Source organism: Symphodus melops, assembly GCF_947650265.1.
Source record: "Symphodus melops genome assembly, chromosome: 6".
NCBI lineage: Eukaryota > Metazoa > Chordata > Actinopteri > Labriformes > Labridae > Symphodus > Symphodus melops.
Window position 1 is genome coordinate 14,161,125 of NC_136696.1, and position 22,946 is coordinate 14,184,070.

At 41.2% G+C, this 22,946-nt stretch overlaps 4 protein-coding genes across 5 annotated transcripts; 3 read left to right on the top strand and 1 right to left on the bottom strand.

Moving 5' to 3' along the window:
* Window positions 1-834: 834 nt before the first annotated feature.
* LOC306824852 (uncharacterized protein) lies at window positions 835-6,596 on the top strand. The gene has a single exon (XM_079345230.1). It carries the CDS (start codon window positions 2,668-2,670, stop codon window positions 6,565-6,567), a length of 3,900 nt encoding a protein of 1,299 aa, XP_079201356.1. The 5' UTR covers window positions 835-2,667; the 3' UTR covers window positions 6,568-6,596.
* Window positions 6,597-6,701: 105 nt separating this feature from the next.
* Window positions 6,702-8,816, top strand: LOC306824853 (fibroleukin-like). Its single transcript, XM_079345231.1, has one exon. It carries the CDS (start codon window positions 7,551-7,553, stop codon window positions 8,283-8,285), a length of 735 nt encoding a protein of 244 aa, XP_079201357.1. The 5' UTR covers window positions 6,702-7,550; the 3' UTR covers window positions 8,286-8,816.
* A 1,127-nt stretch (window positions 8,817-9,943) lies between these two features.
* On the top strand, window positions 9,944-13,547 carry fam185a (family with sequence similarity 185 member A). The gene is made up of 8 exons (XM_079346928.1): window positions 9,944-10,519; window positions 10,609-10,718; window positions 11,266-11,358; window positions 11,537-11,675; window positions 12,436-12,477; window positions 12,587-12,682; window positions 12,794-12,928; window positions 13,062-13,547. The coding sequence occupies exons 1-8, from the start codon at window positions 10,057-10,059 to the stop codon at window positions 13,172-13,174; spliced, it is 1,191 nt and encodes a 396-aa protein (XP_079203054.1). The 5' UTR covers window positions 9,944-10,056; the 3' UTR covers window positions 13,175-13,547.
* Window positions 13,548-13,659: 112 nt separating this feature from the next.
* Window positions 13,660-22,551, bottom strand: fbxl13 (F-box and leucine-rich repeat protein 13). 2 transcript variants are annotated; one of them, XM_079346926.1, is made up of 17 exons: window positions 22,336-22,551; window positions 22,152-22,259; window positions 21,251-21,346; window positions 21,028-21,163; window positions 17,987-18,211; window positions 17,700-17,752; window positions 17,431-17,531; window positions 16,739-16,868; window positions 16,169-16,267; window positions 15,890-16,010; window positions 15,636-15,798; window positions 15,432-15,551; window positions 15,054-15,177; window positions 14,876-14,956; window positions 14,525-14,659; window positions 14,284-14,447; window positions 13,660-14,198 (listed from the first exon to the last, which is right to left on the bottom strand). In XM_079346926.1, exons 2-17 carry the CDS (start codon window positions 22,239-22,241, stop codon window positions 14,129-14,131), a joined length of 1,908 nt encoding a protein of 635 aa, XP_079203052.1. In that variant the 5' UTR covers window positions 22,242-22,259; window positions 22,336-22,551; the 3' UTR covers window positions 13,660-14,128. The 2 variants fall into 2 exon arrangements, with proteins under 2 accessions (XP_079203052.1, XP_079203053.1); XM_079346927.1 differs by lacking the exon at window positions 17,987-18,211 and having other exon boundaries at window positions 22,152-22,338.
* Between the last annotated feature and the right edge of the window lie 395 nt (window positions 22,552-22,946).

The following is a 22,946-nucleotide window of genomic DNA, read 5'->3' on the forward strand; positions in this document are numbered from 1 at the left end:
TAGAAACTTACCCTTGAATTCCTTTACGGCAACTGTCTTTATATAGAGAATTTACTGCTATGAAACTAATTAAAAAAATAAACCAATTGAAACTGACTAAAGTAAATTCCACATTACTTCTGTTCTTTATACTCTGAATAAAAAGGAGGATTCTTTGATATACATTTCAAGAAGTCCCTTAATGAATTCCAGGTTTAAGGTTAGAAATAAATGGACCTGACTTTATCTTGTGATGTCTAGCTAAAGAAATCCAGCCCAGATGTTAGAGATACTTGGTTGCTTCATTTTCAAGAATCCCTATCAATCAATTGACAGATAAAAATCATTTTCACACATGGCCAAATAATGTATCAGTTACAATGGAATGAAAGAATTGGCAATGAATAACTCCCTTGATTGTAAATTTGTGCGTGTGTTTGAGCATCAGCATGTGTGTGATATTAACAGTACAAATGCAAACATTAAATTAATACAAACTGATCCAAAAGATGATGCCTGGTGTTGTATTGTATAACTGTTTGCAAAATTCTTATTGGTTTATTTGTTCTCTTCGTGCAAACAGCGACTCACTGGAATAGCATTATTTAGGTAGGATTGTACCTTCAGGCAGGCATACTGAGTGTGGTGTTATAACAGGTTGGTTGGTGCAGCGGCACAAAAGTAGCTGGGTTCACTTCAGTTCGGTTGGAAATGGGACACTTATGCAAATAACAGACATGAGCGACGACATTGGCTCCTCTGCCCAAAGTGGAGCGAGATGAAGTGCTCTGCCAAGAAGCCCAGGCAGCAGAGCTGGACTGATGGTCAGATGTTTGTTCTAGTCTGTATGGAAAAAAGCACAGTGTTTACACGATTTGGGATAAAGAGCGGGCCGAGCCAGCTCACCAGGGGAATTCAAAACACTGGATCTCAAGAGGGCACCCAGAGGAGAAAAAAAACTGCTGTCCATACATGGGTACAGTCAGGAGTGAGGGTATAATTATGGAGAACAATAGAGACACTCGCTGTGCTTTGCTGCTGATGATAACACATTTTACGAACCTAGAGCGAGTATGAGCAAATGAATCAACCTTTGTTGGCCTTTATCAACTGCATTGATCAGTTTTGTTCCTCCTGCAGACCTTGGAGCAGGTTGGCTTGTTATGGCTAAGAAGTGACTCTCTGAGGTTTTTGCTTGGCTATGGAGTGAATATTCAGCTCTGGTAACAAATCAATACAGCCTTGTGCAGACAGGAGTTCCTCTTGAGTGTAAACATTTCTCTGGTAATATTTGTAGGTTGATGAAGTGCTGAGTGGATTGTGAAAGCTGAAGTGATACTTGTTCTTGGTTTTATCTTGCAAACAGCTGCCTGATGTCAAATGAGCTCATAGCTGCATTAGCACAGCAGAGCAGGAGGGGTACAGCATGCTCTGTTGGGTCATACAGAGCATGTTTGGATAGATAAATAGATGTACAGATATAATCCAAAAAAAAGAGGCTGAATAATGTCGCGCAGAAATACAGGACAGTATCTTTTGCAAAGTAAATGACAAGTTGAATGTCTCTGCATAAATGCATTTTATAATCTTCTGCTGTTACAAGATGTTGTTTCTGTAACAAGCTTACAGATCAGTGCTGATCTATCATGAGCTGTTTTCTTCTACCTTTTCTTGGGGGGTTTTTATAGCCAACCTGATGCTTCCCACAATCCTCCTGCCAAACGAATTGTTTCCTTTGTCATTATAAAAGGCCGGATGAGAAATCTCTCCAGCTTCGTGCAGTCTGAGTAACAGGTCAGTGCAAGAGACAGAGAACAAAAATGCACCAGGGTCATGTTTCGTTGCAGTCTAAAAACAAGACAACTCAATTGGTCCAACAAGTGCTGAAGATGAACAAACTTCTAAATAGGCTGGCATTGTGCTCAATCACTCATATCTTATATCCTGTGGTGGGACTGACATTTACACCCCCAGCCTGAGTAACTGAAGCCTCATTATCTAAACTCCCCGCCAAGCAGATGCCTCATTTAGCTCATGTGACTGTATTTCTGGCTTTTTTCTGACTATATGTAGACACAATGAACTAGAAAAGAGCCAAACACCTGGATGAAAGGACTGTGAGACACACAGTGAGATTGCCTTACAAATCTTAGCATTTGTAGAGGATTAGTACTGTCTGAATTAAAGTCAAAAGCACATGAGAAATCTCTCTCTCCCGGTATTGCATTTGAATGAAGCGGCCTTCTTGGACAAATCTGACATTCCTGACTTTCATTACTTAGAAGCTGCAGTAAACCATGCAGCTTACACTAAAATGAAATACAGTATGTCCCCAAAAAATCTGCATAACAAACTTTTGGCTTGGGGCAACAGCTGATATTTGCTTCAAATGCATATTTTGACCTCATCTCTTGTCTCATCTGTCACTCATATGTTTGTTGACCCACGCACGGGAAGCTTGGGAAACGCCTGCCAAAGCGGCTGTGACACACATGAGAATACAAGGGCGTGATGCTACAGCATGAAGTAATGATGCATACCAAATGGCCTTCAATGAGTGATGTGATTACAAAGAATACAAGCTGAAATGTGATAAAGGGACACAAGCGGACACAAAGCCTCCACTTTGTTTATGTCTTTTCAAGACAGATTAGCGACTGTTCCTGCTAATACTTTGTGTGTTGTTAAATGGAAATATTTGTACATTTCCGCAGACCTCATTCTTATCATCCACTACTTCTCAATCTGCTGGGAAAAACATCAACACAATCCTCCTCCCACCCGCTTTGTTTTTTTCACACCTGTTTCCCTCTCAAAGCTCCTCATTGCTTTTACAGACTCCCTTTCCACCAAACAGCTCCATCAGTTCCTGCTCCCTCCTCCTCTCCCTCCCACCTCCTCTCCTCCTCTCCCAGTCACTGCACTTCTCAAACTGAGGTGGGTCTTTTTAACACTCTCCCGCGCCTCTCTTTTATTCTTTACTGTCAGGACGTTATGTTGTTGACAGTACTGCACATTTGTGGGACCTTGCTGGCCTTCTCCAGCCTCTCTTGGACAATGGCAGATTCAGATGAAGGAGACCCGTTGGGGGATCATCAGTTTGGGCCCTGCGTTGCAACTCTGAGACCTGAGGGGCCTTGCAGACAGGGGCAGGATGATCGCACATGCCCATATCTTTTCAGTCTGCCTCCGCTGACTTTCCACTTGCCAAAGCAGCTGAGAGAGCTTGAGAGTATCGTGGAGGATCTGCAGAAGCTGAAGGACAATGTGGATCAACTCAGGAGGATGTGTGAAGATTGTAAAGTAAGCCAAACTGAGAGAGCGTGTGGGGAAGAGAGAGAAAGAGACCATAAGAAACTAAGTGAGGGTACAGATACATTTGAGAATGAGGGGATGAGAAATGCCAGTGAGAAGTGTGGGACAGTTAGGGTTAAGGCAGAAAGGATGATGGAGAGAGATGGTGACACTGACTCTGAAAAAATAGTAATTTTGGAAGAGAAGGAGAGCAAGAAATGGGACGCAGAAAGAGGGAGCGATAAAATTGTCATAAAAGAAAATGAGGAAGAAGTGGCAGAAAAAGATGGAAAAACTCTGATGAATGGGGCAACAGGGAAGGACAAATGGGGACAGGCAAAGGTGCCAATGACCAGTGAAAGTGAGAGAATGGGGGATATTATAAGAAAAACTGTTTTGGACAAAAATAGAGGGACAGAGAGAGACATTAGTAAAGAAAAAGATGGAAATGGGGATATTAAAGTGGACCAAGAGGGTTGGGAGAAAAGTACAGAGAGGAGGATAAGTATAACAAAAAACAAGAAGGAAACAGAAGACAGAGACCATCACGTGTGGCGGGACGAGACAGAGAAAACAGGCAAAAAGTTCCATACTGAAGAAGACAGGAGTAGTGATGGAATAAAGATGTCTGAGGATCGCGATGAGCATACAAATAAGGAGCGAAAGCAGCACAGGGAGGAGAGGAGAAAGGAAATGGAAAAGAGAATAAAAGTGGAGCGAAATAATGAGAAACCAAAACAGACTGAGAGCATCGGGCGTGCAGAGAAAGAGACTATAAAAGAGGGGGAGGAGGATGGGGAAACAGTAACAGGGATCAAAAAGGAAAGAGAAAAAACAGCTCAAAGTGTAGAGAGAGATGGAGAATTAGCCTCAAGCAAGTCAACCGAGGGTACAGACTTTGTTTCCATCAGTCCGACTGACTCTATCATTAGTGTCGCTATGAGGCATGACTCCATGGACTTGAACGAGCCTATAACCATTATGTCATCTCTTCCATCCCTTCCTATGTCAAGCTCAATTCCACATCTGATCACAGATGTCGATCAAGACCAGACAATATCTGCTGACCAACTTCCAAGCCAAAGCACAGGCCTTGGAGCAGGTGGTATATCTGACCAGCAAAGCTCTGTTACAGAGGCAGGAGTTAGGAGCACAAGCAGGCCAACAACGGCAGCAAGCATGGTGGATGGCCTTGGATACAAGATTTCACATACTAGTACATGGATGACCTCTACAACCAGCCCAAAACATGGATCAGGTGCCACAGGTCAGGAAAGCTCAACGAAGACATCCACAACTACCACAATCCATCATCAGGATTCTATCAGAACCACATTACAAGGAGTCGTAGACCACAGCCATTCTGCAGCTAAAAAGGATATTAGCTCCAGCACTAAGACTATCATTAAACCTTTACCAGGTCAAGCACCAAAACCTACAACTAAACCTGAATTAGACCAAACTCTTCAAAAACAAACAAATGATCAAAGACCTGACCAAGCTCATTTGCCAGACCAACCAAAATTCGATCAAAAGAGGTATCCTTACTATCAAAAACCAACAACTCCTCAGAAATCTAAACATGGCAAAGACCCAAAACGGATCCAGATTCAAAAACCTGACCAAAAACATCCATCTGATATATTACCCACAGATAAAATTGTGGAAAAAATTAATATACCAAAACAAGAACAACAAAATACAACTAATCAAAACATTGTACATCTTCAAAAGCCAAAATCTCATCAAAAGCCTCCTATCCAGAGACCTACACCTAATCAAAGACCTCAAAGTGTAAACGTAACTGGCTCTCGCAAAGACCCTGTCACTGATCGACATTCTCCCTATGTTCATGTTCCCAAAACTCAAAACTCAAAACCTGACAAGAAACTGGTTTATCCAATCCAGACTGGCAAGTCTGACCAAAAACATCACAAAGAGCCTGATCGTGAAAGAAAAACAAAACCAGATCTAAAGTCTACATTAGACCAAGATTTCACAACTGTTCATGAACCTGAAAAAAGTGAAACACCAATACCAGATCAAAAGGCTTCAACAGAATCAATGAAGAGTTTTTCTGAAGATCCTTTGCTTGAAACTATGGCTATCCATGATAGATCACCTGGACAAACACCTGATCTTAGCCAAATCAAACTCTCTGATCAGAAGTCCAACCCTGACCAGAACATTTCCAAAATAAACAAAAAGCCTCGACCTGACACATTATCTAAACCAAACCAAAAACATCCAAAACTCGTGAGAGGCCCAAAAAAGAAACCAAATGTGAAGCCTAAACAGGATCAAACACGGACCCATCAACGACTCAAAACATCTCAGCCTGACCAAATGCCAGATCTTAACAGCAAATCTGTACCTGGAAGATTTTCTGAAGAAGAAATCAAAGACACATCACTATTAAAGCCTCCCCCACGACACAGGATGCCGACCACAGCTCCATTCAAGGCAGAAGAAACACCTGCTAAAAGGCCAAAACCAATATTTCAACTTAAGCCAAATCCAAAGACCAATACATATTTAAACCCTCCTGAAATCAGTGGGACTACATCAGATGGAATTCAAACCTCTCAAACCAATGTGCCACCTGCATCAGGTGGCATAAAAGAGATTTTTGAATTGACTCATTCCCCAGAGGACACCGATCTCAAACACAAGAAACAAGATGAAAACACAATGAAACCGGTCACTCTGCGCCCAAAGACCTCCAGCAGCCGAGAGACTGGATCCTTCCCTCAACTTCACACTCACTCCCAGGGATCAACAATGGCCCCAAACAGCAGGATCCTGTCTGATCTGAGGCCACAAACAGCCAGTCTACCACCATCCATCCCAATGTCAACCAAGCCTGACAAATTTATGCGTGTGATCTTACAAAGTGATGTCTCCAGCACCAGTCCAGTAATCACAAATCAAGTTTCACACACAGAGTCTGGGCTACATGTGCGGGAAACAGCACCCGGACCGACTTCAGATCCAGACAAAACAGTTATTTCAGCCCCTATACCCATTGCACAAACCACCTTCTCAACCTCTCCGGAGCCCAGGTCAACAACCCCAGCTACCTCTGGCCCTGAACCCCTCCCCTCTGAGTCTTCAACCCCCAGTGCACGGGAGCTGCGAGTGAAGATCAACCAGGTGGCTGCTTTCCTCAATAACAGCTTGAGTCCAAATAAAAGACCACCATGGCGTCCAAAACAGCTCCCAGAGGACATCAGTGAGCCAGACAGAACTAACATCAAACAACCAGCACTGATAGCATCTAAAGGTGAGAGATAATATTTCTCACACCAATATCACACAGGTTGATTTGTACACACGTCTAAAGAAAACAATAAACAATCAAAGAAAGAACTCGGTTGTTGTTGTGATAGAAAGAGCTTGCATACATGCTTGACCTTTAAAGAACTGTTTAACATTTACAGCACTGAGGTAAATTAAGTCTGACACAAGAATTAGTCACTCTTACAACACTACCATTTGAATTTACAACAACACTTGAAAAAAAATCTATTGTCTGTTGATGACATTATAGTGCCTCTTGATAATAAGCCACAGAGAAAACTGTAGAAGAACTGTTTGTATTCTGGTGTTTAGAAGTGCATTACTCTTTAAAAAAGCATGAACTTGGGTAATTTAGGCAATAGGACCACACAAGTTTAACAGATCCTCCTAAAAGAAAGTGAGAACATCTTTGTACCATACATCAGGACTAACCAGGGATTTATTGACGTGTGCAGAAAGCATTTGGCTGCTTGGGTGTTGTTATTGAGGATAAAACCACAGCTATGTATTGTTGACATCTTTTGAAAAAATCTTTTAGTCGCTTACTGTAAGTGGCTCACTTGGCTTCAGGATTTTATGTTTCAACATTGGCTTCATTATAATTCATATGACACCAACACCAACTGATTTACCAAGCATGCTTTCACAGGTAAGTGTTCCACTTGTTACCTCTTTCCATACAAACTACACACTTATAATAACACGGAAACACTGAAACTCACAGTTGCTCTGTTGATTTAACAAATGCATATGTGCACTTTCCACTCAAATTCATTTTATTTTCTAATTCAAATGTTGTGTCTAACTACTCTGGAGGTCCACCTTTAACGGCTGCTAAAACACTAAAGCTTTTATAGTGGAAAAGTATTTTAGCACTGACCCATTGAACTAGTGACCTCATTTCAAGTCTTCACACAGCTGTAAGATTATCATTTCACCTGCATGTTCAGGGAATAAAGTGGAAATGATTCCTATTCATGTATTTTTATTTTTTTTCAGCTGTTAAAGTGATGAAGAGAGATTGCTCCGACCACATGCTCAGGGGGAAGACTAAAAGTGGAGTGTACCTGGTGACACCTGACCTTCGGAGCAGGAGCTTCTCGGTCCTCTGTGACATGGAGCTGGAGGGGGGGGGTTGGACCCTCCTGCAGCGCCGGTACGACGGCAGTGTGAGCTTCAACCGCACCTGGGTGGAGTACCGGTCAGGCTTCGGGCAGCTCAACGGGGGAGAGTTTTGGCTGGGTAACAACATGATCCACCTGCTGACCCGGGACAGGGACATGGAGTTGCGGGTAGAGCTGGAGGATTTTGACGGCGTGATGGAGTTTGCAAAGTACGAGCACTTCCGGGTGGCAAGTGAACGGATGCACTACAGACTGTCAGTAGGCGGGTACTCCGGTACCGCAGGTGATGCTCTCCGCTTCAGCAAAACTTATGACCACCACGACAGGGCGTTCACGACCCCGGACAGGGATCACGATCGGTATCCATCCGGGAACTGCGGTGCCTACTACAGTTCCGGATGGTGGTTCGATGCCTGCATGGCAGCAAACCTGAATGGGAGATACCATGTTGGGCGGTACAAAGGAGTCCGGGATGGGATTTTCTGGGGGACATGGCACAACATTTCTACAGAGTATTACCCCACCAATGACAGACAGTCCTTTAAAGCAGTGAGGATGATGATAAGACCAAAGGGCTTTAACCTGTGACTCTGAACACATGCCCATGTGCGATAATAAAAAAGGGTTTCATTTTAACCAATAAGCTTCGAAAATGCTCTTTAGAATGCGTTAAAAACCCAGTGTAGTCTGTTATATCCTCGCATATTACAGGATTATATGTATTACTGATGTGATGTTTGATTATTGAAAAGCCTACTACTTTGTTGATGACAATAACTTAAGATGTACATATAGTTAAAAGGTTAATGCCATAACTTCACAGTATCTTTTCAGTAACATTTTAATATTTATATTTCACATTACTTTCAGTGTCATTTGTTTGAGGAAATGTATCTTGTAAAAAGCTATTTTTAAGACAATCTGAAACTTATGTGTAGCCTATGTAGCAACGAAGAATGAGACTTCTTATTTCAGGACTGAAAATGTAGTTAATGTTTGACTGAAGCTGGGATGTTTATAAACACCCATTGGTGTTTCAAGAATAAATAAAATAGCCTAGGATGAAAATGTTTTGGACTGGTCTCTTATTTTATAGTCTATGAGATTATCTGCTATTAAAGTGCACCCGATTTACATCACACACGGTTTGTTTAACAATGCTCGATCGTTTTTTTGTTGTTGTTGTTGTTTTTTTGTTTTAGACCTAAGCACTTTCTGTAAACTGTAAACGTTGAAGTGTAAAACTCTAATTCCCTACAGCCTCTTCAAAAAGAAATACGTCATCAGCAACTTTCTTAGGCACGCCCTCCGATTGGTCAAAAGCATTACGCTGCAGTTTACACAACATTATATCCGGTTTGTCAAGCGACCAGGATTTAGACCATGAGAGGGGGACTGTGCCTCCAAAATAAAAGGGAATACGATCCAAGTATGAGGAATCCAGTTATGAGTTGTTTAAGCTATCCCAGGCTTCTTATTGGATATGCTTCCAGGTAAAACAATCACACTATCAGCCACAAATTTTGTAGAGGTTGGTAGGCTGTGCAAGCTAGAAAAAATAATGAGTTAATACATGAGTGAACAATTAAATAGATTTATTTTTTAATTGAAAAGAAACATATGTTTTTGTTTTTACATAGTCTTATTGAAAAAAACAAACAAGAGCGACAGTGGTTCAATTATGACATAAAGTGACACAACAGAAGAATAATGACATAGGCTAATAAACAATATATATACATAAATCCATCCATCCATAGTCTACCGCTTATCTGGGGCAGCAGTCTATGCAAAGATACATAAATATCCATAATATAACATGACCAAAATATTACATTTAAAAATTAATTCATATGATAAACAGTGAAAATGCACTTGGGACTTGGAGTCTCCATCTAAAAAAAAAAAATAGACGCAGATTTAAACATTTATATCAATTAATATTTAATCAATTTTATTTAAAATACTTAATGTAAGCCCCACATTAATATTATATGGTATATGAATATATGCACATAGCTTAAGACATTCATGGCTTTGTTGTAATTTGTGGACACTTCTAGCCTTAATTTCGTCTGAAGATGTGTTTATTTGAAGTCACACTTTTTTAAATTGTAACTTAGTATAATACAACGTTTACATTTTAATGACTTTAATTCAATTGTGATGTCGTTTAAAGCTATGTTTACATTAACCTGACGTTACAGTTTAGGCTTTTAGTCTGAAAAGTCGTAACGGAACAAGTAGCTCTAATGCATACAAAAAAACCCCAGCGTTGCGACAGTAGCCTGCATGTTGTCTGAATGAAAGATTGTGTTGCTCAGCTGCTACTTAAAGAAGTACCAGTTTGTCGCTTTGAATGAGGCTGCTGATACAGATGTTTTGGGTCTCAGAAATCCAGAGAGGAAGCGTCGGGCTTCTCCGCTGTTGGTCCATGACAGTCAGCCATAGGACACCCATAATACGCCGCTGCCCTCTGCATACTTCAAGGTTTTTCTCCATCTCTACCCCTTTAAAGTCTCCTCCACACGAAGAGCCAAACACACCTCCTCAGAAGAAGCAGTGGGCTCTACATGTGAGCCCCTTCAGCACCATACGGGCACGGCTCGCCTGCGGCATCTCAGTCCACCCGCTGGACCCGCACATCTTCCCTGAGGCTGACCGAGCCTTCATCACTGTGCATGGGATAGACACCGAGGAGAAGAAGGTCGGTCTGGATCACTTGCACGTCCGCTATGATGAAGAGAGCAAAGAGCTGCTAATATCAGCCGAGAGAGTTGACAGCAGCGTGTCCATTGATGTGGCTGCACCCATCAAAAGCAGTGAGTGTCTTCTGAAGACTGAATATGTTTGCTTTTTATGATTCATGTCCTTTGCTGCCCTGCCCCCTCACACATGTTGTTGTTTTCAGATGTTTTGATCACGGCTCAAGGACAAGGCCACGTGCAAGTGAAGAAGATGGAATGTGATGTATGTAAGGTTCACACAGAGAGGGGTCACTGTTTGCTGCACTCAATCAGGGTGAGTGCTGGCTATTCAACACAACTTACAGAAAGTAATATTTGATATACATAAGAACTTGCATTGGTATGTTTACATATCCTGATAAATTATTTTGAGCAATAATAATTGAGAAGGAGTTTTGTTAAGCCTAATATTGATCACTGTGTGCTGCCCATTCTTAGCATCAAGTTTCTGTGTCTGAGGCACCAACTCTTACCAGGTGAAGAATCTTCTCCTGTAAATTTATGAGTCATTGTGATATGTAGTGTCGCCCACTCTGTATCAGCAAAGAAGGGTATAATGGCCAATTCCACCTTTAATAATATAGCACATATGGGATCAATTGTGTAGTGAGTAAAGATTGTGAAACTAGATTGTGAAACTTTAACACCTTCCTACAACTCTCAGTTACCACAAATCTGAAAATTGTAATCTTCTAGTGTCAGTATTGGCTTATATACACGAAGGAAACGTCTAAGTGCTCAGTCTGGAGGGAAACCGCTAGAACAAGCAAATAGGCTGTTGTTTTTTTATCACTCAGTTTTGGTTGTTTGTCGTATCACAGGGTCACCATGTTGAGATCAGGTCACAGGGAGGACACGTTACAGGTGCGGGCACCATCCACGGGAATGTGGACATCAGCACACGTGGAGACAGTGTAAGCAAAAACAGTGTTCACTTTCCCTTAGCAGTCATTAGAGGGCAGCAGAAGTCTGAAGAAGAAAAAAAACGGTACTGATGCATGTTTACAGATCTTGACCAAAGAAAATTGTGAGTAATTATGTAAATGATCATCTGGTGGCTGTTTTGTGCAGTGATTAGTTGTGTGTTTGCAGGCAGTGGATGTCAAGAAGCTCCAGGGCACCAGAATGAATGTTTCAACAGAAAGCGGCTCTTTGAAGGTCAAAGCCATCTATGCTGAGTCCAGCTGTGTGTCGTCGTGCTCTGGGAGAGTAGAACTGGGACATGTACATGGTGAGCAGTTTGCATCTGTTATTCTTCAAATATTAGGATTTAACTGTCTTAATTCAAACTTTTTGTTGGGTTATTATTGCTACACTACAACTCAAATGCATTAACAAAAAAATAGCTGTCACATTTTATAAGCAAAGATTTTTTTTTTATTAATTTGGGTTTATTGTCATGTTCCAGACTACTTTTCAGAGCTGTTATTAAACCAACAAAGCTACATGTATGGTGACTTACTTTCAACCCGAGCTAAAAAAAAAAAGAATTTAAGCTATTTATTCATGGGGAACATGCTTTAAGGTCACCGTAACAGAATTAAACTTACAACTTAACCAAAGCAACGTTTCATAAAGTAGATAAAGCATGTTTCTAGTATGTGAGGAATCTTGTGCTCTGAGCCAAATAGTCCATTAAACTGCCATGTGGCTGTGATCACAACAGGTTCTGTTCTTGTGTGATTTTTGGTTGCTATAAAAAGTGGAAGTTGTCTAAAGCCTAATTCTTGGAAAAGAGATTACGTCATAAAAACAACCAGAACTGTGATGTAAAGTGTAGAAAGTGTGTCATCCGCATTGAATTTTAATTGAATGAACCAGCGCAGCCTTTTAGCACAGATGCATGGAAACAATTAGTCTGTGATAGAAACTTTTCTTCTGCCCAGTTTCTACAGTTACTGACTGATAAAAGTTGTATTTATTTACAAGTATGGAAAATAAAGTTATCACTATTCAAACTAAAACTGTGCTTTGCGCTTTTCCATCTAAAGGTAATGCCACTGTGAAGAATGAGTCTGGAGATACAGTGATTGGTAAGTTCGCTGACCTTCAGTGTGCACAGTGATCTCTGCTTCATATGGTTTCTATCAGTATCATTGTCTGGTCAAAGCAAAACACCTGAGGCCTGCTTTCCTCCTGCAGACGGCTCAAATTCCTTCCTGAAGGTTTCCTCAAACAGTGGAGGCATTGATGTGTATGTGGGAGATGGTGGCAGCGCTGAACTCCACACTCAGGAAGGTAAGTGCACTGTATATGAAATTAAAAACCCTTATTGATCACAGTTCATTGAAAACACTGACCTCTTAGTTGGTTTATATGATTTATTGTCTTTTATTTATTCCTACATAGGCGCTGTGTGTGTGCGTGTCCCCTCCTCCCTGAAAGCAGGGGTGGAGCTCTGCGGGGCGTCGGTGGCTATCAGCCCAGAAGTTGTTCTTCATGGAGTACAAAACAACACAACTGGCGACCAAACCATAGTCACTGGTGAGCCCTTGTTTTCATTGCATCACACTCTTGGGCACAGTGAATCAACTAAACTCACAAACAAGAAAATCAGCCAGGAACATTCATTTTCCTCACAACGTCCTGTGTTTGTCTCCTGCTCTTCGTCTCTCAGGCTGCATAAATACAGAGTCTCCAGTGGAGCAGTGGGTTAAAGCGCAGGCAGACAAAGGCTCCATCACCCTGAAGACACAGAGCTGGTTTGAGTCCCTGAAGCTCAGGAGCTGAATGATTGGGGGAAAAAAACATCCCTTCAAATACAGCCGCCCATAAGAAGTGGATGAACTTTTACCTCACTGCAATATTTTAAACTCAATGATCAGAGTACATATACTACTCTGTGGGGGAATTGTGTGATATTGTATTTGACAAATATTATTTATGAGTTAAAACCAATTTACACTCTCTGAGTCTGGAAAGTGTTTAACGACAGTGTGTAATTGCTTTGCAGACCGATGATTTTGCACAAAACTGTCAGTGGTTTTGAATGGTAATTATAAACTCTCTTTTTATTGTATTATTGTGAGATGAGATATTGACAGAGACTGTTTGATTTTGTGTACATCTATAAACGTGTTTAAAGTGTCTTTCTAAGAAACTACCTCTTCCACTGGCTGTCTGATTCAGATGCAGTTACTATTTACAGCAGCTGTCTGACTTTTGCAAATGATGAAACCAATAATCATGATGAAAACACATTATATATGTCCCTCTTTGCATATTTCAATAAGCTATTTATCATTGACCCAAATGAATTTTTCTCCATGATAAACACTTAAAAACTACTTAAATCAGGCAGTTGTGTGAATGATGTGTGACACCAGACAGTTAAAATGTTGAATGCTTTGTTCTTTCGGGTAAACACAGTCGCTGGTTTTATTGTAATTAATTGGAGTCCTTGGCACTGCTCAGCCACATGTTTATCTGTATTTCAAAAATATGTTTGGATTTGTCTACTGTCTGGATTTGGAGAATAAGGCAACCATCTAAGGATTAAAACTCAACAGACTCTGTAGCAATACAGAATATGTCAACAAACGATAACAAAAAAAAAGATTCCTATTGTGGAACTGTCTTGTTTCTGTATTTACTGCTCATATCATTTAGTGCTGCTCTAACTATTCCAGGTATCTTAATGATTTTTGTAAAACGATGCACCACTTTCCCCATGTCACTCTAAAATCAATACATGGAGTCATCATTGCTGTGCTTCCAGTACGCCACATGTGGCTGCAGCTTCAAGGCAGCTTCCCTGAGGGGACAAACACAGACCGATTATGACAGAGTAGTGTGCAGAAATCTTTTGTTTGCAGCATTTCACCTAGTTTGCCCCCTACTTGGAGATGCTGCTGCAGCAGACCATGGTGATGGAGCTGAGTGGGGGACAGATCCTCTCTAAGTGTCGTGGAGAGCGATCTGTGAGAAGAACACAGCCACTCACATCGAGCTCTTGAAGGTACTGGGATCCACTCGCCAGATACTGAACTGCTATGTCTGTCATCTGGGGTGAGAGAGGGAAAAACAAACTAGGAAGTGATGGACAAGGAAAATCACATCTGTTTCTGTGTTTGTGTTTACCTTTGGACAGCCTGACATCCTCAGTGTGACTAAACCTCTGCAGTAAAATGTAATGGCTCTGATGGCAGAGTCTGACAGAGCTACACAGTGAGACACGTCGACGTGCTCCAGACCTCTCGTGTTCTTACACAGTTTCTAAACTCATAAGAAACAAATGGGAAGAGAGAATTGGTGAAGAGACATGAAGGAAACTACAACTGTAAAATGTGTTGACTTTTTTTTTTTTTTTTTTTAGAAAACAGTTTGTTTACTAAAGACTATTGATGAGCAGCCACAGGAAAAGAGGGAAACATAAACCCATCATCAAGTGCCGCATCTGGCCAAGAGTTGAAATCCTGTCTTGGTTTGTACCTCTATGCCGATGTCTGTGATGCATACACACTTGACGAGATCTAACTTCTTCAAGTGAATTTCTTGGAGAGCTGCTAGCCCCTAAAAACACAAATACCAGGTTAAAGATCTCCAAAGGAGGGCTGCTTATCTTCTTTTCATGAATGTGTGAGGACAAAAACAAACAACCGAAGAGTACCTGATCCTGGATGTTGCAACCCGTGACGTTAAGAGAGCAGATAGAGCTGCCACTCAACCACTCCAGACTCCTGTCAGTCAGTCTCTCACAATGACTCAGGTTAAGATGGTACAGCTTACGCAACCTGATTGATGGTGAAAAATGCTGGTCATCACATAAATACTAAAAAAATATTCTAGCTTTCTTCCTTTTCTGTCTTTTAACCAAAGTGCTTCATTTGATTTTTGTTTGAGTTGTCTTTAAATTGTTTAAGAATTATATCTATTTTTTTTAACATGAGGAATTTAAATATTTCTCATGGGGTTTTATATTTTGTGTAAATCACATTAATAAAACTATATGAAGTAATGAGAAGTAATGTTTAGTGCTTGTATAAACCTCTGTGCAATCCTCCTGACAGATACATCAGTGATGTTGCTGCAGTGACTGACGTTCAGCTCTCTCAGTTGATTGGATGAGGAGCCTTCAGTCAAGCACTTGATTCCATAATCACTCACCCTGAAACACAAACAATGGACTTATTACGTCTTTTAAAAAAAAGAAGCTGGTTATTATTCTAAAACTTCAACACACAAGTCACACTTGTAACAAACTGATATGTCCAGGTGCTGCAGATTCTTTAGGGCGGCCACGGATGTGAGGCTGGCGTCTGTCAATCTGGGACACTCTGCAGCGTGGAGTCTGCAGAGGCCCGGCGAGCTGCTGCACAGAGCGTTCAGGCTGATGTCTGTGATTTGGTTGTTACCTGAAGTTCACAAAACTTGACTTTAATTCCTGCTCTTTATTTGTTATACTGTATGTAGAAATGTACTCTGTAGAAAGCTAAATGAGCTCACCCTCTATGCTAAAACTTTTCAGTTTGGCCACCTCAGTGATGGCTTTGAAGGCGATGTCGGAAAGATGAGGAGCATCCAGCAGAGAAATGGCAGACAGGCAGCTACATTTGGCAATCAAGGCCTGTGGGAGAAGAGTCAGACTGAAAGGTTGTGTATATGGTGCAAGGGCAAAAAATGGATGCTTTGACTAAAATTATGCATAAAGTGATTTTCTACTTGGTAGTTTAACATTACAGAGCTAGGATGTTAATGCAGGTGTGTAAAAATAGGGAGACTTACCAAAACACATCTATCTGACAGTGTGATCATGTCATTAATCACAATCTCTCTGAGTGAAGGACATCCGGCTGAAATATAACTGAATCCATTTACGGTCATCTAGGAGGAGACAGAGGAAAATACTGTATGTGTGTACTCTGGAATCTGAGTCATTTTTCCAGTGTGCAGCTCTCCTTGGCGCCTCACATTTTCAGGGCCCCGTTAAGTGAAACCACACATCTGGAACCAACCTCAGCCACATTCCCTGAGGATAAAGCGTTTTATGTCGGGGTCCACGTGTGTCATGTTATAGAGTGTGCACATGGTGAGTGGGAGGGAGCTTTCTGTATAAACCCAACCCTCCATTTGGACAAGGCTGCATTTTTACTCCTCCTCTCCTTCAGATCGATGTTCTTTCTCTCTGACTGAGGGCAAACGGTCACAAGACGAAGAGGAGACACATGTGAACAGAGAGGAGGTGACTGGATCTATCCAAGGCAGACTGAACTCACTTCACTTTGAAAAGGCAAAAGGTTGATTCGAGCCTGAGAACTGACTTGAAAGAAAACTGAGAGGAGCATACCAACTGACCTGAGTGCAGCCGGACAGGTCAAGGTGGATGAGATTGTGACAGCCTGTCCCTGAGCTCAGGTACATAAAGCCATTATCTGTGAATCTGTAGCAGTAGGCCAGACTCAGGTATTGAAGATTGATACAGTTCCTGTTTGAAAACCGATAACATTTGTTTGTATCAGAAACAGAGGAGAAATTATTTGTGGTTAAGGGCTGTTGTTAATAGTTTGTTGTTGTGTTATTAATTTAAGAAGAGGTAGGGTACATTTGAATTTTTACTTTATAAGAACAGAATCATCAAAATGTTAACAAAATGTTGATCTTATTAGATACTGTTGTGGTTAAAATGTGACATTTCAAACGTATTAAGTATACAACTACTTCCTCAAATACAGGGATTTAAAGAGGCTTAAATCGTAAACCTGCAAATCTGTCATCAATGCAATAAATCATTTAAGATTTTTTGTACGAAAGCCACATCTGTTCATTTCAATCATTAAGTTGGCACTGATCATGCTGCTTAACGATATTACATAAATTCTGCAGCTGGCTGTTCATCATCAGACAAAAAAAAAAACTGGAGATGATTCCAGCAACTAAGAGTCAAAAAGGCAGAAACACATCTGCCATATGCAGGAATGTCTTCACTTTGATGTGTGAGAGAGCTGGACCATAGTTCAGAACAGTAATCGGATCACAGGGTGGTTTACCTGGACAGTTCTTTCAGAGATTTGTTTGTGATATGTGTGCAGGAAAGGTTCAAGTAGAGCAGGCAGGGACAGGCCTCCACGATTTTCTGAACCATCTTATCCTGGTGAAGAGCGGAGATGTTACTGTTTATTTAGATCTCTCAGCAACACATCCACTGCCAGTGTATGGCAATGGTCCATAATCCATATTTATCACAATTATTGGGCAACCAGTAGAACATGCATCTTTGTATAGGATAAGGAAACATCTACACAAATACTTCACTCACTGTGACATTGACACACTCTGACATATTGAGCTCCTGGAGGTTTCTGCATGCACCTTAAAAAAAAAAACAATTAAGAGTCAATAAAGGGAAAAAAGACAATCTCAAACTATACAGTCCATTTTTAGCAATACCTTTCTACAGCTTGTATATATGATTAATGATTAATAAAGATATAGTTTGGATTATGTAAGAACCAGCATGAAGTATGATAGCTTTCTGCTTTCTGTCAAAGTTGAATATACATTCCCCGACGGCTCCTTGCTGTTATATAATATTCTTCCTCTTACTTTCTCCACAGGCTGAACAGCAGCTGTGTTCCATCAACAATAACACTGTTGACTTTTGACCCAGTGCTGCAGTTTTTGGAAGACTCTCCTCGCAAACTGCTGTTTTGACTCCAGTCCTTCTCACTACAAAGACAATCCCTGCAGGGCTCAGGATGCGTTTGACCTCCTCTCTCCTTGTAGCCTCCCTGCTCCTCCTGCTCCTCCCATTCAGCGACACAAAGAGACCTGGAAAGGGACGAGGTCTCCGAGGTGCGAGACACAAACTCACTCGTGATAGGTATGATGTTTCTCTTTGGTCTTATTTGTTTAAACCAGCTTTCCCTCTCAAAAAAAAACTCCCTCTTTTAAGACCACTTACAGCACAAACTTAAATTAATTTCTCTGTGTTTTCAAACAGGGTAAGGGCTGTTGGGTATCACAGCAGATCTCGCTCCTCCAGACTGGTGACACCTGATTGTTCAGAGCTCACAGAGTCCGGGGAAGTCTTCGTTGACTGCCAAAACCGACGCCTTAACTCCATCCCCCCCTCACAGGCCTGGTCTCAACAACCAAAACACCTGCTTTTAGCCCACAACCGGATCAAAGTCCTCCGTGATGGGGCCTTCTCTGGATATGAGGGTTTAACAAGTCTGGACCTGCAGCAGAACCACATCACTTTAGTGGAGGAAGGAGCCTTCCAGGGCCTGACACAACTTACAACCCTGCTGTTGCAAAATAATCGTCTGGGGACACTTAGTGAGGAGGTCCTCCTCCCCTTGGCCAACCTGGGCTATCTACGTCTCCATGGTAATCCTTGGAGCTGTCTCTGCTCAATGGACAGCCTCATTCGTACCCTACAGGTCCCGAGCAACCGGAATCTAGGAACACACGCGAGGTAAGTCTTCATAAAGTTTGTAAGTTTTTGTAAATCTATTGCTTTAATACCACAAGAGTACAAGTAATAACCCAATATAAACACACCATGACTTATTTTGTTTTCACCTCTAGGTGTGCAGAGCCCATCAGGCTAAAAGGCATGAAGTTGAAGAAGGTTGACCCTGAGCTGCTCTGTAGGGAGATAGACCCAGCTGGGCACCCACAAGGGGACGAAACAGAACCCTTATTTCCAATAGAACCCAGTCATATTCGCACCAAACCAGACGCCACCACGTCTTGCCACACCTACCTTTATCCCCAAGTACGGATGGACTGCAGTCATCGAGGTAAGATACCGATCAGCTTTTCATCTCTGAATCAGTTCGAATAATCATACCTCTGAACCTTGCTGTTTTTTAAAAAAATCCCCTCAACATGTGTCTTATGCAACAAAGTGGTGAACAAAAATACCTTAAACTACATGTCAGAGAGCTCATATGTTCATGATTACAATGCTGCTAAATTGTTGGAATGACTAAACTTCCTTTCCCCAAAAGGATTTTCAGGGCTTGACGCATAACTGGCAGAAACACACATCTGGCTTGGCAGGTGTTTTCATTTAACGTGAAGTTGCTGCTCACCGCTGACTGAACTCATTTGTTATCTCATGAACGACTCATGAAGAGCGAGCCAATCAAAGTTAGGTCAATATATCAAAAGTACACTAGTACCGTCCCCAAGAATAAACAGGTCTAAATAATGTCTGCCTGTGCGTTGCCTCTACTGACCAGAGGCCTGGATTCATTTAAGCAGTGAACATGTATATCATGTACAATTGTACTTTTCGGTCATGAATCAAATCAAGAAATTGATTTGAGTAACCCTTCAAAGCCACTTCTTTTGTGTTTTAAGGTCTAACAGAGGTGCCAACAGGTATTCCAGATGATGTTGTTCACATCGATCTCTCCCATAATTCCATTAGTCATCTAAGAGCCAGAGATTTTGAAGGAGCAAGGGGCCTCAGAACACTAAACATCAGTCATAACAGCATGGAGAACATTGAAAAAGGTAATTTTGCATTAAATACTGTATGTCTATTTATCATAATCATTGAATTTAACAGTATGTTCTTTTTGATTCCTGTAATTTCCAAACAGAAAGCCAACAAAAACATTATTTTCCTTTGGCTGATAGATGATTTATTGGAAGCCAAAAGGTTAAGAAGAACATCTTGTGAAACTGGTGCTGGCTTTTGTTTCCCATTTTCTCTGTTTTAATGTTGTTAGGAATTCTGCAATCTTTGTTTACATGGTTAGCTTTAGTTATGGTGAGGAAAGCCGAGAGGTTTACACTGTACTCAAGTGATTCAGACACTTTTGTAGCCCGCACATTCCCATCAGAGTTTGTTTGCACCACAGGCTATTTATAAATAGTCTGAAAGAAGACCTTTTTTTTTTTTATCTTTTAGCTTCCCTGTCTGGGCTCCTGCACCTTCGAGAGCTGGACCTGTCCTTCAACAGTCTACATTTTATCCAGTACGGGGTTCTTGAGGACCTTTACTTCTTGTCACAGTTAAAACTCGGAGGGAACCCCTGGGTGTGTGACTACAGGTGGGTTGCTCTGCTCAAATGTTTACAATGATTCTCTTTGACTGCTGCTAAACATTAATAAAAACTGAAACCGTTTTTCAGCATCCATTACATGGTCTACTGGCTGCGTCTGCATCCGGGGGTGCGGCACTCTGGATTGCTGTGTCGCTCCCCTCTTGAGCACACAGGGGAGCCTGTGCAGGAGTATGTGAACTCCTACAACAGAGAGTGTCCAAGGGACAGACAACACAGCAGACCAGATCCAGATCAAACAGACCCCGAGCTGTGGAACACACCGATGGAGGTGCAGGGGGAGCTGGAAGAAGAGCTGGAGCCAAGCCATCTTAGAGTGCCTCAGAAGTACCAGATCTACAGGCTGTCCTAAATCCAGTGAACATTTGACCCCACGTTTGACTTTATTTACCCTCCTTTATTTTCTATCAAATCTCATAAAACAGTCTGTATCAGACTGAGTAACTATGCTTTGTCTGTGTTGTCTTTTTTACTAAGATAGAATTATGAATACACAGTTTTGACTATTTAAAATAAGAAACTTACAGCACATGAAACTAAAGCAACAGGGTGTTCAACACTCACTGATACATTTCAGGCTGTTCCATTTCAGAGACGTGCATCCACGCAGGTGGAGATGGATCACAAATGGGCGATATTTCTGCAGAATCTGCTGCACTATGTTGTCTGTTAACCAGTGTTTCTCCACAGAGAAGTTGATCTAACAAAGACAAACGTTAGGGAACAATTACACTTCTGCCTCCAGTATGGCTTTAAGCAGTCTGAATGTTATACAAGAGGCACAGACCTGACTCCACAATGTGCCTGACTGAACGAGAGACTTCAGTGTGCAGCACACCTCAGCACAAGTGAGCCAATCTCGGAACTCTAAATATTGAAGGATCTGCAGAAAAAGAATCATGTGACTGATCAGTCAGGGTGGTGAAAACATGAGCTCACTTTCAGTCTATCTGTCAAACATCCAAGTAAAATCAAATATCCATAATGTATTCATCAAAATAATAATTTTAAATATGTGTAAAAACTAAATAAAGCAGAACCTTATTGATTACTTCTCTCACATAACATGACACCACTCGATCAGAACAGTTTGTATTCACTTGCACCCCTGGTGCTGACACTCAGCAAGGCCATAAGATTTGTGTTTCTTTCCTTCTCCAAACAAAGTCATGTTGAAACACTGTTTACTAAGAGAAGGGTTCAACATAACACCAGAACAAACAAAGCCAAAGCTGCACTCACTTTGCCAACGAGCATGAATGAAAACAAATGGGGAAGAACTGGTGCAGGCAAGCAGAGACATAAAAATAACATGTTTACTGGAGTTTGAAGTGTCTTCTATAACCTACACAGCCACTGGTAGCAGTTTCCATCAGTCCTTAAGACCAACAATGTGTATGGACAATCACAGTACAGCAACAGATCTTGAATTGGAATTGTTCCCTAAGTATAATGAAGTCTGTTGACTCAGATAAGAGGTACACTTGAACACTGTAAGCTGCAACTGTCATCAATTTACTGGCCTTAAAGAGACTGAAGCCTGTTTACTTAAAGTTATGTAACCTGCATGATCTCACCACTGACTGTGTAAAGAAAAAATCAATCTATGTGTGGGAAATAATGGGGCTCATTAATTTAAAAGGGAATCGTTAGGAGACAGGCGGAGTGATAAATGAAAGTTGGAGAACCTTCAGTAAGAGGCAGCTCGGTAGAATCAACAGCTCATCACATCCTTTCCCAGCCTCCTGGACTCTGATGGGGTTTTCATAACTGCCCATTTCTATACCTTGCCAGATCTATACAAACACAAATGAAGAAAATTGTAGTAATTGTACATGTTTACTGAAGATACGGCTAAAAATAAAAGCATACCTCAAGGTCCCCTGTTGTCCTCTTTGAGTCCTTCACAACGTTATGCCATGATTCAATGATGCTCTTCAGGCAGCCAGCATTTAAAACTCTCTCAAATTTCGAGATAACAACCTAGTAGAAAATAGTTTTTTATTTTGTTTTAAAAGCACAGTATGATTATGTTTTATATTCTGGGCCTTTTTTTCAGAGGTGGATAAAATATGGATTAAAAATATAATGATTATACCTCATGTGAGGAACTTTTAGTATGCACTGATTTTGGCGCCCCCTGTGGACAATGCCTCTGTCTTATCACTTTGCTTATCTGGTCCTGCACATGTATAGGCAGTTTTTTTTTTGTCTTAACAAAAAACACATCCTGCTGCAGTCAAATGTCATTCATTGATAAAAGTCTGTTTGTGTTTAACTCGGCACTTGACACCTAACCACCAGTGACGATTCAAGGTATTAAAGATTAGGTCAATAATCAGCATTGTCTGTTGCATAACCCTGTAGAAAGTCCTTAAAGTAGCTTTAGGTTTAATTTCAACTTGGATTTAGCATATAAAGTCCAATTATCAGATAGTGAAAGATGAAGGGGACAGAATGAGTCATGAGTGGGTGTACACACA